The 18,778-nt window shown below is 48.4% G+C and overlaps 1 protein-coding gene across 1 annotated transcript in view; it reads right to left on the bottom strand.

Moving 5' to 3' along the window:
- The window catches only part of TCF7L1 (transcription factor 7 like 1), a gene marked incomplete at its 5' end in the record, with an annotated part of 164,031 nt that extends 149,982 nt beyond the window's left edge, over positions 1–14,049 (bottom strand). Inside the window, 3 exons of the mRNA XM_079720479.1 lie at positions 13,294–13,421; positions 13,660–13,723; positions 13,807–14,049. Coding sequence (XP_079576605.1) covers positions 13,294–13,421; positions 13,660–13,723; positions 13,807–14,049 — 435 coding nt within the window. The remainder of the gene's footprint in view (positions 1–13,293; positions 13,422–13,659; positions 13,724–13,806) is intronic.
- Between the last annotated feature and the right edge of the window lie 4,729 nt (positions 14,050–18,778).

Genomic DNA, 18,778 nt, shown 5'->3' with positions numbered 1-18,778 from the left:
AAACATGTTTAATGAAACCCTGGGGTTGCATTTAACCAAATCCAGACAGACTGTGAGAAACTCCAGTCATCAGATAAAAACCTAAAAATCCTAATTAGGAAGTTCTTTACATCCTACGAAGAGCACAGAACAGAATGTCAACTCTGCGACCTCAATATTTCACAAGATTTCAAAATTATGTACTGTAATTTCTTGATGAATCATTGATTTATGATTGATGCTGCCACAAAAACTGTGAAGAACAAACTATTATTTTTTAAAAAGGACCAAAAAAATCTTGTTCCTTCATCTTATTCAGTATTCACAAATATGCTATAGAGAAGAACAGAAACAATCTAGCAACTCATAGAGCTGAGAAATTGTTCCTGTGTTAAAATGTCAAACTTTAAAAATCCGACCACCATACACACATACACACACACACACACACACACAGACTATTACTCAGCCATAAAGAAAAACAAAATTTTGCCATTTGCAGAAACATGGATGGACTTGGAGGGCATTATGTTAAGTGAAATACGTCAGAGAAAGACAAATACTGTATGATAACACTTATATGTGGAATCTAAAACGCACAGCAAACTAGTGCATATAACAAAACAGCAAACTCACAGATATAGAGGACACACCAGTGGTTCCCAGCAGGGAAAGGGGGAGGGGGAGGGGCAGTATAGGGGTAGGGAAGCAGGAGGCACAAACTACTGTGTGTAAAACAAGCCGCAAGGATACATTATACAACACAGGGAACATAGCCAACAGTTCATAAGAAGTATAAACGGAGTATAACCTTTAAAAACTGTGAGGTGGTATATTGTACACCTGTAGCTTACATAATATTGTACAGCAACTATACTTCAACTAAAAAGTGCAGAAATAAATACATAAAACAAAAAAAATCTGACCACCAATCTGGCCACTACCACAGTGATAACTGTTTCTGGCAAGATACATCAGTAGATGCTAAAACCAGCAGGCGAAAGTTTGATGAGAAATGGGATATCTACATAGTCTCAAAGTATCTCCCCATAAGACACTTATTAATTACAAAGAAGAAAAATAGTAACTCTCTTGGAGAAATATGATAGGCCAAATTTTAACCAAGCGATCAAAATTAACACCACCGGGCTTCCCTGGTGGCGCAGTGGTTGAGTCTGCCTGCCGATGCAGGGGACACGGGTTCGTGCCCCAGTCCGGGAAGATCCCACATGCCGCGGAGCGGCTGGGCCCGTGAGCCATGGCCACTGAGCCTGCGCGTCCGGAGCCTGTGCTCCGCAACGGGAGAGGCCACAACAGTGAGAGGCCCGTGTACAGCAAAAAAAAAAAAAAAAAAAAAAAAAATTACCACCACCTATAATGGGGAAAAACAGATGGCACCGCTTAGGAGAAGCATTGAGAAAGACATCAATGCTGCCTCAATTATGCAGTTTTGTTGCCCAAAATAAACAACCTGAATCTACTTGAAGAAACATCATAAAAAAAAAAAAATGTTCAAGGTCCTACAAAATAAATGGCTTGTATTCTTAAAAAGTCAACACAAGAGACAGATCAAAAAATGTTCTACGACTTCCCTGGTGGCGCAGTGGTTAAGAACCCACCTGCCAATGCAGGGGACACGGGTTCAAGCCCTGGTCCAGGAAGATCCCACGTACCGCGGAGAAACTAAGCCCGTGCGCCACAACCACTGAGCCTGCGCTCTAGAGCCCGCGAGCCACAACTACTGAAGCCCGCGTGCTACAACTACTGAAGCCCGCACGCCTAGAGCCCGTGCTCTGCAACAAGAGAAGCCACCACGATGTGAAGCCCACACGCTGCAACGAAGAGTAGCCCCCGCTCGCCACAACTAGAGGAAGCCCGTGTGCAGCAACAAAGACCCAACGCAGCAATAATAAAATATAAAATGAATAAATAAATCTTAAAAAAAAAACTGTTCTAGACTGAGGGAGACTAAAGATACATGACAACTAAGTATAGCACAGGTCTTGGGGCCATTCCAGACACCCCCCAGCCCCAGCAAAAATTTTTAATGTTTTTTCTTTTTACTACAAAAGACAATTTGAGGGCTTCCCTGGTGGCACAGTGGTTAAGAAACCACCTGCCAATGCAGGTGACACAGGTTCAAGCCTTTTTCCGGGGAGATCCCACATGCCGTAGAGCAACTAAGCCCGTGCACCCCAACTACTAAGCCTGCGTTCTAGAGATGAGGAACCACAACTACTGAGCCCACATGACACAACCACTGAAGCCCACGCGCCTAGAGCCCGTGCTCCGCAACAAGAGAAGCCACCGCAATGAGAAGCCCGTGCACGGCAGCAAAGAGAGACCCCCGCTCGCCACAACTAGAGAAAGGCCGTGCAGCAACGAAGACCCGATGCAGCCAAAAATAAATAAATAAAATAAATAAATTTATTTTTAAAAATGTGTTTAAAAATTTTTTTTGGTCACTAAACATCTTAAGTTGTAATAATACTGTAAATTATTTTGATGACATTTCTGATTTCTTTCTATATCTCAGAGATTCATCCTACGATATTTAGTTTTAGCCTTGGAAAAATCCTGGTTTTAAAACACAGTCCATTCAGCCAAAATGTAATCCAATGACCCTCAAACACTACCACTATCCCCATTTTCCCTAAGAGGGCCCTGGGGCACAGGGGTAACAGCCAGACCATGGCTGGGCTAGGGTCCAAGGCCTGACTCACTGTGGCCAAATCCTAGTCCCAGACCCCTTAGCCACATATATCGCTGGTCAGTGGAGTGTGCTTTTCTACCCCTCAAGCCTCGGGCTTCTCTCCACCATTCCTCTCTCCTCTCTTTTGGTACAAGCTCAAAGGAGCAGCTTACTAAGGTGTTCTCCCCATCTCTGGACTTTCTCAGCATCCCCTCCTCTTCCTGCATTAACTTTCCTTAGGGGGGCCTGGGAACATGCCCATGAGGATGATCTCTTTCCCACTCCAAAGCTTCAGACCAATGTCTCTCTCCCCGACAATCATTTTATTAACAGAAACGCTTATGTTGTAAAGTAGAGGTACGAAGTGTTTTCATCTCACGAATCTCTAAGACTCCCACTATACCTCTCCTCTACGTAACCCGCCTGGAAATGTTTAAATAGATGATATGATTAATAAGCAATGACTGTATCTAATTTACAGACAAACTAATAGTCACACATGTACAAGCAAGTGGGGCTGGTCAGGAGTGGAAGTAGGCAGTAGACCAAGTCAACAGATGCACATACCAATATTGCATATTGTGGTATCTAAGGATCCAAGTTTAGTACCTCAAGATGTCAGAAGAAAACACAAGGGAAACTGAAGGGGAAAAACATAGATTACATAGAGCTGCACAGCACAGAAAAGCAAAGGAAGATTAAGATCGCAATAAATACCATCTCTGAAACTCTAAAGACACCAACCATTAAGGCTCTGACTCTACCCCAGGCGGAAGCAGTGACTAAAAGTTCCTCCTGTTAAAGGGCTGGGAAGGGGCTTCCCTGGTGGCGCAGTGGTTGAGAGTCCGCCTGCCGATGCAGGGGACACGGGTTCGTGCCCCGGTCTGGGAAGATCCCACATGCCGCGGAGCGGCTGGGCCCGTGAGCCATGGCCACTGAGCCTGTGCTCCGGAGCCTGTGCTCCGCAAGGGGAGAGGCCACAACAGTGAGAGGCCCGCCTACCGCAAAAAAAAAAAAAAAAAAAAAAAAAAAAAAAAAAAAAAAAAAAAGGGCTGGGAAGGCCACTGAAAAGAATAAATGCAGAGATGTTGCTCATTAGTCATTTTTTATTCTTTGTATCTTGCTCCAAACAGCATTTTCACATTAATTTGGCCGTCCACTTTCAGTAGAGGGGAAATTGCAGCATTGTGATTGGAACGATGGCTTTATGACCTTCTGGAGAAGTGTCTCTGGACCCCTCGCTTACTCTCTCAGGCTCAGCTTCCTCGTGGATAAAACAGAGATTGTACTATCAGATGTGCTAACAGCTGTAAATGGTGTGATATAGCACCCTGGAACACTGCAGGTGCCTACAAGGCTGTTTTTTTTAAAATATTGATGTTCAACTATTCATGCTGTCAACATTCAACAAATGTCTATGCAGCATTTATCATGGGTCAGGTGTTCTAGTTTAATAAAGAAATGCTTTGAGATGCACTTTCTCCATAGCATGGCTTTCTGCCAGGGTTGCTGTCCATCTCCCTGAGTAGTGGAGAGGGTAAAGCTCCAGGGGATGCAGCTGAGCCCTAGTCCGGTTTCCATCACTCATAACTGATCTTGGGCAAGCCTACCATCTCCCTGAGCTTATGTTCCTCACCACTGGGGTGAGCTGCACGGTCCCGTCTAGCTCAGAGGGCTGCAGGGTACCCATGTGGAGTCCTTGCACAAGAAACTCAGGGAGGAACCCCCAATGCACTCCTAGAAGGTATGTCTTATAAATCCAGCTGACTCTAGGGACTCTGGTATAACATTTTTGGAATTTATGGAAACAGTATAGTCCTAAATATCAGGAATCACTACTGCCAACAAATCTGGACTCGTGAATTGATCAGCTTTTCTTTTCTCTTTTTTTTTCCTTGTTGGTTATTTATTTTAAATATAGTAGTGTGTACATGTCAATCACAAACTCAACTTTTCATACTGCTCATTCCTACTTCTTCTGCTTTTCTTCCTCATCATCAGATCCATCTATTTCTTAATCACAGTTACTATCTCATATTTACATCTTTGTTTTTCCACACAACACACTTTCTATAGATATTCCCACAAATAACGGCCCCATTCATGTTATGAAGTATATAAGACATTTATCTCGCCAAGATTAATGCCTTGTGATACACAGATCTCCAAGAGGGCTTAGATAGGACCCCCGGCGCCTCCCCCACTTCTATTAACCATACTTGGAAGCCCCTTATTACTCTTCCCACCATGCTACTGTTTTCAGAAAGAGACCACCTGGAAGATAAATTTGGTAAGTGAATAAAAAGGTATCAAATTACCTGATTCCTAATTTCAAACCATCTTACACACACACACACACACACACACACACACACACACACAGAGAAAAGGGGTGGTGGTGGGGACTAACACATTCTCTGCAATTCTCTGTGTAAAAATTTAGTATTTATTTCTCTAACAGTCAATTTACTCAGTTACAGGTGATTGGGACTGATTTTTAACTTATAAAGAACTTTAACAAAAGCAACCAATTTATAAAATATTTTATAAAATGCACAATAAGGAAATATTTGCATACCTGGTTCACCAGAGCTTGGTTTGTTAACCAAACTACGTTGTAATCCAAATTGCAGGGGTAGCGAGCAAGCCGCCCCCTCCCACCTCCTTCCACCCTAAAGACACACGTGTATTCTTCCAACCTCACTGATCTCAACAGGAAAAAACAGCCCCCCAGCTCAGAAAAGTTCACGTCTCTGTTAGCAGATAACCACTTTTTCTCTGAAGGAAGGTAACGTGGCGGTAAAATTCCTGGGGCCGCCACCTAAAGGTTATTTGACGCCTGTGGAGCACAGATAGCACTGGACGAAGAACTTCAACCACAGCCGCTCACTCACTTACACAACTGTTTATTTGCGAAGGTACCCTCCCAGGTCCGATTTGTAAAGTTGGAACAAATCTACGTGCCCTCCACCCTGACTGGTAACTCACGTCAGGATTTCTGAACTGGGAGACAAAGGTCAGCTGCCCGTCTCCCAAGAGCGGGGGGAGCTAGTGACATCAGGCATGCGTGGAAAGTCACAAGGGTGAAATGGGAAGACCGAGACTTTGCACTCACAACCAAGTTAAAATCTTTGTGCTGTCGATGACTAGTTGCATGACCCTGAACAAGATACTTGACCTCTACAAGTCGGTCTGCCCAGCAGCAAAATGGGGATAGCAAGTATCTACTTCTTAGGTCAGAAGCAATGACAAATGTTAAGGTTTTAGCAACCATTGCCAAGTGCTTTCCCAATGCGGTGGGCTGTCAACACCCTTCAAGAACAGCAACTAAGAGCACCCACTTCACCGTACATTTGCCAGCACTGAACAGTCTTCGTAAGACAAAACCTTTGTTAATTTGGTGGCCAAAAAATAGTGCTTATCTGTATTAACATTTCTGACTACCTGGGAGGCCAGTTTCACATGATTAGTAGGCATTCATAGTCTCTTCTTTTGTGAATTTTTTGTTTACACTTATTTTCCACAATTGGGGTGAACACTTGGAGTCTTGTTCCTCCTCTTGAATGAAACAGATTTCTAAACTGCTATAACAGTTTGAAAGTGTATGTGTGACTTCATTTCCTGTCCTGAGGACTCCAGGTAACTGGAGTTATCACCCCTTACTACTTCCACAAAATCTCATGAAAAGGGTCATGTTCAGGAAAACATTTTTATGATTTAATGTTCAAACTTTGAAGTGTGTTTCGAAACTAAAAGGTCATTTTCCCATGAAAAATCTGTAGGCTCTACACATAATGAAAAGGAAAGACTGAGGATTCTGAACCTAAAACCCTTTAGAACCTTAAAGCTACCTGGCAATGGAGGGAAAACTCAGCATCTCAGAAAGAAGCTGCCCAGTGCCCCAGAGCTGTTCCCTGGGCAGCACACACAGTACAGAGGAAAAGGCAAGCCCCCTGCACTCCCCCCACGTCCCTTCATCCCCAAATGCCAAGGTTTTGGAAACTGCAATCATTTCACTGCTCCCTAAATCCAATCCAGTTTGCGAGAAAACAGTAACACATGGGACATATAAAAACCTCCTCTAAAAATACATTATTAGATTAGCCAATACGGGGCAATTCTCTACATGCTTTTTTTCCCAGTCCTTTCCCATCCCCGATAACTTCACACATGCCAACATCTGTCCCTGACTGAAAATGAGTTGTGTTTTGATCCTCACCTCTAGCCCCCTTCCAAGTCAGCCAGCTCCAGACAATAAAAAGAGGAACAGTTTCCCAAGTGTGTCATATCTTTCAATCCATGCACAAACATCTCATTATTCCCATGTGGCTAAAAGGTTCCCAACAAGTTTGGCTTTATAACTGGGTACAGAGGAAGGGCCTGTGGTCTCCCTACTGCCAACAAAACGCCAGCCAACTTGCTCTTGGTTTTTTACTGATGATCCCGAAGTCATCTAGACACCCAACGCACTCCCCCCCAATTCCTGCACCTCCACCTCCGCATTGTTTTTCCACATCCCCTTCTTCAACGCTTGGGCTCACCTGCAAAGTCAAGAGAACAGTACCTCCTGTTGGTGGATAGAGCTACGGAGCATCCTCCATCTGTGAGGGAAGAAGACTGCCTTCGTCCCGAAGCGCTCAGTCTCATCTCTTCCTCCTCTTGTTCCCCACTGACCCTCCACCCTACCTTGCCGCTGGTACGAACAAGCTCCCACCCCAGCATCCTACATGGACCCTCTCCGGAGCCTGCAGCGCTTCCCATCCCTCGCGTTGCCACAGCCCATCTTCTTAAACGGGTTGTCCAGAGTCTGGTTTTCCAACACCTTCCAGGTTACGGGAGATAGAAAGTGAAATGTGTAAGGCAGGAGGCTGCTCGTATGTGTGGGAGTCTGGTGTGGGTTCTGGCTGAGGAGGGAGGGACGGGCCACACAGCGGGACCAGCCCTGGTCACAGCACCTTGACCCCCGACGGAGAAGCCTGAAGCTAGCATCTCTGCCTACCTACCTTTCTCGTCATCACCTGCCTGGGATACTGCTCTCTGCAGGCACCAGTTGCTTCCTGATTAGTGAATTCCCAAAGCTCCTTCGGAGTCCTCAGGCCTCTTCTCCCCTCTCCCTGTGGCATCGGACACTAAGGAGCACCCCACCCCCTCCCCTCCCCTCCAGCTTCCGTGCAGTCGCAGCACCTAAGCTCTCCTCCCACCTCGGCAGAGACCCCTTTCCATCCTTCCTCAGTGACTTCTCTGCTCTGAGCACCTCCTTCCTTTCTTCTCCTGCTCCCTCGCATCAGCCTGTTGCTGAAGCTTCCACTATTCCCTCAATATCCCCTCAAACCCAGTGCCTCTCCAACGAGACTGAGCAGCTCCTCTGCGTGAGACCCTCTGACAGACTGTGTGGGTTGTTATTGCTAAAATAGTTCATAAGCGTCTGTCCAGCACTGGGGAGGCAAAGATGGAGGGCCAGGGCCCCACTTGCCAGAAGTCACACCCCACGTCTCCCAGGCTCAGACACCAGGAGTTAACTGTGACATCAGCCCCTCCCTCCCTCCTTCCCATCCATCCACCACCTCTTCCCATGCAAACTCAAGCAACCATGCCAGTCTCCCTCATGCTACCTTTCCCTTCCATTCAGATACTCCTAAGCCCCTTTCACCTCGCTCCTAGCCTCTTGTGAGTCTCCCAAGCATTCTAGCTCCTCCCAGGTCCTCTTCCCACAATCACTATTATCCTTTTAAGCACATGTATGAGTCACATTATTTCCCAGCAGAACTTTGGATGGTACCCTGCTGCTTCTTGAATAAGGGCAGATTCCTTCACTGGCGTTCAAGGTCTGGCCCCTTACCCTTCCAGGCAAATGGAAAAACTTGCCTTACCCCAATGGCCCTGAACTCCTAACCCACTCCATGCCTTTGCTCTCCCTGTGCTGGCTTCTACCTTCAGATGTACGTGCAGGACTTCCACTTTTCACTCTAAATACCTTTGTACTGTTTAAATTTTTTATAGCTAACAAAAATTACTTTGAATTAAAGAGTGATGAGTTTCAGGGACCAGTCTAAAACAATTTCCTTTACCTGCCTTCCTTGACCATGCCAGCCCAAGACACTTTTTCTATTCTTTTTATTCTGAAAATTCTTCTCTGAATTTTATTGACTCTTAACGTGGACTTCCTGTTATAGTGGTTTGTACTAACGTTACTTCTTCCTAACTCGATTTTTGGGTCCTTCAGGGCAAAGCTGGGTCTAATTCAGCCTAACTCCCACAGTCCCTTCCTTAGTCATTGCCCATGATAGGCAATGAAGTCAAGGCGTTATGACTTTTATCTTAAGGATGCCAATCTGAATTTCCCCAGTGTTAGCAAGTAAAAATGGACTCTGAGTTGGAATATAGGATCTTTACATTATGGATTTTCCAATGAGTTCATCATTTAAATTCCTTTTTATGCCACAATGTTTTGGGTAACTTTGCACATCACTGTAAAGGCTGGAACACTCTGTATTGAAGGTTAGATGTGTGTGTGTGTGTGTGTGTGTACATGTGCTGGCCTACTTTTTCAAGATTTCCCAGAAGTAAGATCACTGAAGAATGAGACCAACCTAAACCTTTCCAAAATTGTGACGCAGCAAGCAGGTATTCTCTGTCAGATCCACCCACCCAAAGAAAAAGGACTGACAGGGTTTGAGTCTCTCCACAGAGTTTGTCATCAATTGTCACCCCAGAAATCTAAGTGCCAAAACTTCAGCAACGCAGGCAGGGCCCTCGTAAATGCTCATTCCATGTGAAAAGCCCTCATTAAACCCTGAGTTATATTTAGAGAAAAATAGAACAGAAGTTATATTTAGATGAAATGGCTTAAAAGAACTTTCCCAAAAACAGCATGTTTATACTGATCTTCCAAAAGAAGAGGTTTTATCAATACTTGGCTTTTACATACAACTCCTAAAAACCAGAAAATTTCTCTATACATACACAAAGATTTCTGCTTGGGCTCCTTTGTGTCAGGAAGGAAACAGGAGCACCCAGGATATCAGCAGCACTGCCCATGGGAAGCAGTGGGATGCGAAGGACTTTAAAACAGGCTCATGTTTGAAGGACAGAGTAATTTCCTACAGAAATTTGAGTTGTGATGGTCTGAGAAATCTATGAATAACTTGGTGCTTGAGCTGCACAACGGCAGCTCTAAAATTTATACACTGGGCCCCAAACTATAGATTTCCTCAGCAACTCTACCTGGAAGCGCTCTTTTCCAAAATGTCATTAGCACTCACATTGTGGTCACGGTCAAACGCCTATCACTTTGCTGCTCACTCACTGAACCACATGCTGCAGTTTCTTTTTGGCTCTGATTAGTCCAACTATTTTTGACATCCACTCTCTTCTGTGCTGACTTACATTTTCCTAACAAAATTCTAGTCAACAGCACCAAGGTGGTTTAGTGAACTGGTGAAGCCTTTTCATGAATGAATGTATAATTTCGTGTGACTACTGGAAGGAGTGAAAAGTGATTTGTGGCCGTTATTCCTCTCTTCACAGGCCACAGGGTCCCCAGAGCTCCAGATGAGAATGAATCACGGCTCGGAGGCTTGGCACACACCCCAGATTAAGGGGACCTCTTCTCTAAAGAGACTCAGGAAGAGGCCACTTCCCAGCCTCCCAGCCAAACCAGAGTGGAGGGCAAAGGTAATGCATGGGGAGGAGATGGCCAGACTGGAGGACTGGCTGGCCCCCAGTTGTCCCAGAAGGAATTTTGCCAGTGCGTGAGGGTGCTGCAGCCCTGCTGCTATTCCTAGGGTCAATTAATACCCTGAGAACACTCCAGCCAGACCTCACGTTTGCCTCTGGCTTGGTATTTCCAGAAAGTGTCAGGGCATAAGAGAACTAAGGTCACCCAATTTTATATCACTTATAGGCCTTAGAGCAGCGAGGACTAAGGTTGTGAAATTTAGATATGAAACCAAAAAAGACCTAGGCTGCTAAGAGAGAGACCAGATCATATAAGCCACCACCCCCCACCCTTCAGCCACGGTCCTCCCCTTCTCCCCGCCGTATCTATCCATCAATACATTCCTTTTACCAGGCAGGGACCCCTACAGACGGCCACTCTGTCTGCACCTATAGTTTGCCTACAGTAAGAGTCACACTAATTACATTAATATAGTCATCCAGAGGAAAAGCATCAGCTCAGTCCTACAGTCCAGACAATCAAGTGCTTAAGTATTTTCTCCCTTGCTTTCCTAACAGTCATCGACGCCCAAAGATAGAGTCAAATTAGCAGGTTCTACTGAGCTGATCTAACTGCAGGAAACTTCAATAAATTTTGTAACTACGCAGGTCAAAATACAATGACAGACACATAAGGGGCACAGAAACAATGCGGGCATTGAACCTACTTTTCTGCAAGGGCAATTCATCAGGGAGGCGAGATGGAAACAGGAGAGTGAGACAGGACATACTAAGCCCCGTATGAAGGATCAACAGGGAGAGGGTGAGTGTTCTTGGAGGCTCAAAAAGGAGGCTAGTGACATGGGCTCAGGCAGGGAACAACTGCAGGAATGAGCAGGGACCGTAAAAAGCACGCAGAGGGGCAAGGCTGGCTTCCTCAAGGAGGGCTCCAAAAATCCCATGCAGGCCTGGATGCAGTAATCAGGAATCGCCAGTACCAAAAAGAAGCTGCCTTTGGAAGCTCTTAGGCAAAAGAACATGTAAGATGGGAGAAAGAAGGAAGGGTGGTAGAAGATGGTAGAAGAAAGTAGGGGACTGACACAAACAAAATCTGTCCCATTTGGGCTCCTGGTGGGGAGGGGAAGAGCAGCATATGAAGACAGGCAGTCGTTACCATCCAAAGAGGAAGAATCAAAATGCCCTGGTGAGAAAGGGGAAAGGGATAGCTAGCTTGAGTGAAATACTTAGTCATATTTGGAACACTTCTGACGACTTTATCTGCACCAGGACATGGATCGGTGCTGACTCACAGAAATGCCAAACTCCTTTTCCCAGACAACTAAAGGTAAAATGGAGAAAAGGGACTCTGATAGTGTAGTGACCTACCTTTTCACACACACAGGTACAGAAACCCTACTAAAACTTTCAGAACTGAGCCACATCTGCGGACACGGAAGAGGATCTGTGAAAACCTGAACAACGTTACGGCAGTTTGTTTTGCTCAACTTTTACTCACACATTTTTCTTTTAACGTGAATGAGAAAAAGCAACAGCCAGATGCCCGTATCCAGCTCATATTCAGGACTTACATTCGGGAGTTCCCAGGATGCACCAAGGCAGGGCCAAAGGTGCTGGGTCTTCCCTGCTTGAAAGGAGAGGGCTGTGCGGCTCCACTCTGCGCTCGGTTGGCCAGAGTCCCCAGCCTCCACTCCCACACCCCAACCGGCCGGCAGAGTGGCCACTGAACCGGCGGCAGATGTCTCCTCTCTCCACCAACCGCTGTACCATGACGGCAGGGATGGTCCATTCAGCACCAGCGTTTCCCAGGCAGCCCTTTAACTATGATTATTATTTAAGGACAACTTGAGCATAAAGTGAGTTTGTCGGGTCAGCTCTTAGGGCGCCAAACACCTTCCACCCCGAATCAAAACAGCACGAACTGGCGGGCACTGGGAAACCGGGCAGGGAGCAAAGAGAACCACTACAGCGTGCGGGCGCCCAAGCAGCAGCGCGCAAGAGCCTGGCGCATAGTAGGCAGGTGTTCACCCAAGATCTGCCATCGGACCTAGCACCTGGGCAGGGGGCCCTCGGCTGGGGTGGCAACTCAGGGGACAAAAAAGCCTGGCCAGCCCGGGCTGTGCCCCTCGCAACGCGGGGGGCGGGAGTTAGAGCCAGGGAGGGGGCGAAGGAATCCGCCCTCATTTGCACGTCTTCTGGGGCCCGGTCAATTTGCTTAATCACGGCTCTAAATGCCAGCGCGCAGCACACAATGCGCGCCCATTAACAGGTTTAAAGTGTCGCAGCGCTCGCTTTAAATGAGAAAAGCCGGCAACAAAGGGCGAAAAAGCCAAGTTCCTCAACTTGAAGAATGCCTCGATTCGCCCTCGAAATCATCTTGGCGAGTTTAAAATCCCGAACTCTACAGAAAAGTTGAGGCCCCCGCGCGAGGGCTGGGGGTGGGGAGGGGTGTGTGTGAATAACCCGCCACGAATACTGGGTTTCTTAGGAACGAACTCACAGCCGCCCAGCGAAACTGGAGTCGTGGGGCAACGTCGCCAACCCAGCTCCCCCGGCCCCACTGCCCAACTGCCAGGGAAAGCTGACCGATTTCCAGGAAGGAAGCGAGACCCCCCACACACACACACCCCCGCCCAACCGGCACAAATCCAAGTTTCCCTTTAGTGCGAGCAAAGAATTCTGAAGACCAAGGAGGACCCCAGAAGTGGACCCCAAAGCCGCTCCCCAGCAAAAGGGGAGAATGTAAAGGCACTTTCTTTTCATGCAGGCACTGCCTAGCGCAGCCTAACCCTCGGCCGCCAGAGTAGTTCAACCCCGTAAGCAAGTTCTGCCCAGGATCCTCACGGGACGGCCCCATCCCCCATCCCCCACCCTGTCGCCGAGCCCGGGGGCGCATCTCGCGGGCCCCGGCCGCCCACCCGCCCCGGCGCGGCGGGACGGGCACTCACCGTGCGCGCTCCTCCCGGAGACAGGGGTCCGTTGGGGAGGTACGGGCTGCTCAGGTCCGGGATCATCAGGAACGGGTACCCAGGGTAGGGGGGACCCTTAAAGAACGCGCCGTCCTGGGGCCTTCTCACTGCGGGCAAGACCAAGGAGGGGGTAAGGTCGGGGTCCCCGGGACAGCGCCGCGGCTGGGGACCCGGAGTGGGGACCGGGGACCCGAGCGCCCCCCACGCGCGCCCCAGGACTGCTGAGGCCGACAGGGGCGGAGAGCAGGGGCACGGCCACGGGGGTAAGGGGTACCGAGAACGGCCGGAGATGAGGCGCCGAGCGCCGCGGGGCCGGGACTGGGGGCTGCCGGGGCCGGCGCTTACCTTCGGCGAAATAGTCCCGCGGCTTCTGGAAAGCGTCCCGGGCGGGCTGCGGACGCCTCTCCGCCTACGGAGGAGACACAAAGGCGAAGGCGGGTGAGCGAGCGCGGGGCTGGGGTCCCCCGGGGGCGGCCGCGGAAGCCTCCTCACCTCCGAGTCCGAGCTGCTGCTCTGGTTCTCCGACTCGTTGACCAGGGACGACTTGACTTCGTCCAGGTCCCGCTGCGCCGAGGCGCTGTCGCTGCTCGGCTCCTGCTCCTCGCCCCCCTCGTCCTGGAAGGGGATCAGCTCGTCGTTGGCCCCGAGGTCGTCCCCTCCGCCGGCCGCCCCGGCGCCCGAGCCGCCGCCGCCGCCGCCTCCCCCGCCGCCGCCGCCGCCGCCGAGCTGGGGCATGGTGGGGCCGCGGGCCGGGGCCGCCGCTCTCGGAGCCCCTCTCCGCCCGTGCCCGGCCCGGCGCCCGCCCCTCCCTCCCTCCCGCTGGCCGGCCCGCTCCGCTCGCCGCCGCGGCGGCCCCGGCAACAAAGTTTGACAGGGCGTGGCCCGGAGGGAAGCTGGGCCGGCGCGGCCGGGCCGGGGCGGGGGCGGCTCGGCTCGGGCCCCACCGGCAGCGCGGAGCCCGGGGCTCCCCAACTCGCTGCCGCCGCCGCCTGCTCCGCCGGGGTGTCCCAGCGCCTGGCCCGCCGGGGAGGGGCGAGCGGGGAAAGGGAGGAGGGACCGGCGCGCGGGCCAGGGGGGCCGGAGGGAGGAGCCCCGCTGCAAGCTGACACCCGCGCGCCTCGCAGCACCCGGAGAGCTCCGGCGCGCACACACTCGCATTCACACTCGCCTGCCGCTCGCTCACACCTTCCGGGGCTGCGCCTCCCCGCAGCTCGCACCGCCCTCGCGCCCAGACTCGCCCAGACCCCCTCCCCGCGCCCTACCCTGCACCCCCGCGGCCCTGTCCCCACCCTCCGGCCGACCGCTCGGGTCCCGCCCCCACCCCTAGGCATCCCCTAACTTTCTTCCCGAGAACCCCCAGAACTCCGCACCGGCTCCACACCCCCTCCCACCGGATCCGCGCGCCGGCGGGCGGCACTGCCCCCTGCGGGAAAGCTTCGGACCCACAGACCGGCCGGGGACACTCTCGGTGCCTGGAGACCTTGCAGCGCTGGGTCCCTCCCGGCCTGGTCGCCCTCGCCGGCTGCGTAGGGCACAGGATTGGGGAGATGTATGGCACCCCGGGAATATGCCGGGCGGCCTCCCGCTCCTCTTTCCTGTGGGGTTCCAACGCGCCCCCCGCCCCAGGTCACGTTTTCGACTTTGTTCAGGTGTCCAGAGTCACCCAGGCTGAAATCCCAAAGATCACCTTCGCCCCATAGTTCCGGACTAGGTCCTTAATCGAATAACTCACGGTCTTGGTTTCAGAGAGAATTCGGATTTGGTTCGTTGCGAAGGAAGATTGTCTGCCCAGTGACCTTTGAAGCGTTCACGAAGCTGCCTTGAGAGCCAATGAACGTATGAAAAATGCCCGACCAGCCTCATGCTTAGAGAAATGCCTCCTGTGATAACATTAAAATATCATCTCTCCACCCAGTTCAGAAAGTTTGAAAAAGTGGATCTTGTGTCCTCCATAGTGGGGAACTACTGGTGAGAGCGTCCGTTTTAAAAGCAGACTGGAAGGCAGAATGGGAGTACTTAAAACTATTTTAAACGCGACTGGCAGAGGAGTTTTACCAGCGATGTGTATACATATGGTCAAATTCACAGATACAAGAAAGTTCAAAGCAGCAGGGAGGTTGGTGAAAAAAAGAGTTCTGGGACTTTCTTACGGCGAGAGTCTGTGCAACAACCAGCTCAGGATCCTAAAATGATTTTGGAGAAACACCCTTAAGTGAAAATGTATATGGTACTCACTCTTCTTTTTTGTTCTCTAAAAATGACATACCTGTGTTTGCTTCTTCATGGAAAGAAAGTCTGAGAAGACGCACGCCAAATTATTATCAATAAATATTTCTGGGAAGGGGAATAATTGAGAGGAGAGGGACAGTTTTGTTTTCTACTTTCTACATATTTTTTTGTTTACAGCAAGCAGATGTGACTTATCTATGTTTTCACACAATTAGTACATGAATATAGTTTCATAAAACTTCAAACAGTAGAGATGCATCTTGAGAAAAAACTAAAAGTTTCTCTTTCCCCCACCTCCCTCCCACACCTCCCTCCAGTTAATTACTGTTACTAGTTTGATGTACATCCTCCCAGACATCTTAGGCAGTTGTGTACACATGTAAACAGGTTTACTTTCACGAAAATAGAATTATACTGTTCATATTATTGCATGATATTTCATTTTTACAAGTTTTTGAAAGTCAGAAGGTTTTTTTTCCTGTGGTCCATAAACATGTGAAAAACCTATCGTATTAGTTTCCCATGGTTGCTGTAACAAATCACTGCAAACTTGGTGGCTTAAAACACCAGGAATGTATTCTCTCACTGTTCTCGAGGCCGGAAGTCCGAAATGAGTTTCACTAAATCAAAATCAAGGTGTTGGCAGGGCCATGTTCCCTCTGAGGCTCCAGGGAGCATATACTCCTTGCCTCTTCCAGCTTCTGGTAGCTGCCGGCATTCTTGCGATCTCATCACTCCCGTTTCTGCCTCTGTGGTCACATGGCCTTCTCGTTTGTCTTTGTCAAATCTCTCTGCCTCCTTACAAGGAAGGACGCTGTGATGTCGTTTAGGGCCCACCCAGATCATCCTGGATAATCTCCCCATCAAGATCGTTAACTTAATCACACCTGCAAAGACCCCATTTCCTTATAAGGTAATATTCACAGGTTCCAGTGATTAGTACACGGATCTTTGGGAGTGAGCCATTATCAACCTACCACACCCATCAACCTCGAAGAAATACAAATTGAAACAGCGCAGAGATACCATTTTTCATCTATCAGATTGGCAAAGGTAGAAAATAGCAACACCCAGCTTTGGCCCTGGTGCTGAGAAACATACAGCTGCTGGGCATGCTTCTGTGTAACGTTTCTGAAGGGAAGTTTGGCAACACCTATGAAAATTTTTAAAAAGTGTAAAACCCTTTGACTCACTGTGCTTCCAGGATTTTTTTCTTTTTTTTTTTTGCGGTATGGGGGCCTCTCACTGTTGTGACCTCTCCCGCTGCGGAGCACAGGCTCCGCGGCATGTGGGATCTTCCTGGACCGGGGTACGAACCCATGTCCCCCATATCGGCAGGCGGACTCTCAACCACTGTGCCACCAGGGAAGCCCTGCTTCTAGGATTTTATACTAGGGAAATAACAAGGTACACTAGGAAGCCTGTAGAAGTGTCGTTATCATGGTGAAAAGCTGGAAATAACCTCAAGGTCCCCAAATAGGGAAATGTTAAATAAAATCATTTTATTTGGGACTTCCCTGGTGGCACAGTGGTTAAGAATCCGCCTGCCGATGAAGGGGACAGGGGTTTGATCCCTGGTCCGGGAAGATCCCACATGCTGCGGAGCAACGATGCCCATGTGCCACAACTACTCAGTCTGCGCTCTAGAGCCCGCGAGCCACAACTACTGAGCCCGCGTGCCACAACTACTGAAGCTTGTGCGCCTAGAGCCTGTGCTCCACAACGAGAGAAGCCGCTGCAATGAGAAGCCCGCCCACAGCAATAAAGAGCAGCCCCCGCTCACCGCAGCTAGAGAAAGACCGCGTGCAGCAACGAAGACCCAAGGCAGCCAAAAAATAATAATAATAATAAAAAAATCATTTTATTTAACATGATTTTTATATATTTTATTTAACATGGAGTGAAGGTCTCCCTGGGATCTGCAGTTGAACTAGATGGGGCGGAGGAAGGTAAGAATGAAGGTCAGCTCACAGAAAACAAGCTTATGGTTACCAAAGGGGGGAGGGGGTAGGGATAAATTAGGAGTTTGGGATTAACGTATACACACGCTACTATATATAAAATAGATAAACAACAAGGACCTACTGCATAGCACAGGGAACTATATTCAATATCTTGTAATAATATAATGAAAAAGAATATATATATATGTACACATATGTACGTATGAATCACTTTGCTCGACACCTGAAACTAACGTATTGTAAATCAACTATACATCAATAATTTAAAAAAAAGAATGAGAGTCAGCTGATGCTGTGCCTGGGCACTACCACAGTAGTCAGCTGTCCTTGTTTTACCTTCCTGATAGGTTACAAATTCCCTGGGGCATAAATCATATCCTATGCATATGTAGCACTCCATCAATAGATGTTGAATTAATGAGCAAATGTATAAATGAACTCACATCTTAGAGGAAGTCCTGAGATGTTATAGAATGGTGGAAATAATTATAATGGCCATTATTAAGTCACTAATTTATTCGTTCAACAAATTATTGTTCACCTACTACGTGTCGGGTCTTGTGCTAGGAGGCACTGGAAACAGCAATGGACAAAATAAAGCAAATTTATCCCTGGGAGGAAGGATAAATTAGAAAGTTGGGATTAACATGTACACCCTACTATATATAAAATAGATAACCAACAAGGACCTACTGTATAGCACAATATTTTGTAATAACCTATAAGGGAAAAGAATCTGAAAAAGAATCTATCTATATCTATATCTATATCTGAATCACTGTGCTGTACACCTGAAACTAACATGACATTGTAAATCAACTATACTTCAATCAAAAAAACAAACAAGCAAACAAAACCAAACACCGCTGTCCTCATGGAACTTACGTTGTAGTGGGGGAGAATTTATTCAAAATCTACTATGGTTTCTCTCAACTCTTGTCCCTTTGTCTGTTATCACTAATTTGGCATTTACTGATATATATTGAACTGTGAATCATATTTTCATGTATGTATGTGCTGCCTCTGGAGCCAACTCTTATACTGAGTGGACACTGCACGATAGATTGGCCAGGAGTGAGTAGAGGGAGGGGACTAGTTAAGGGGCTAATGTAGTTGTTTTGGCTTGATCTGAACTAGGGGAATGGCCAGTGGGAATGGACTGAGGGGAGGGATCTGGGACTCTAAGAAAATTTATAAGGGAAGGTCAAAAGAACTTGCATACTAAGGAAAGGGGGATCATCTAGGGTGACTCGGGTTCTAAGCCAAGGATG

This window comes from Hyperoodon ampullatus, assembly GCF_949752795.1.
Source record: "Hyperoodon ampullatus genome assembly, chromosome: 15".
NCBI lineage: Eukaryota > Metazoa > Chordata > Mammalia > Artiodactyla > Ziphiidae > Hyperoodon > Hyperoodon ampullatus.
This window is presented reverse-complemented; position numbering and strand designations above follow the sequence as displayed.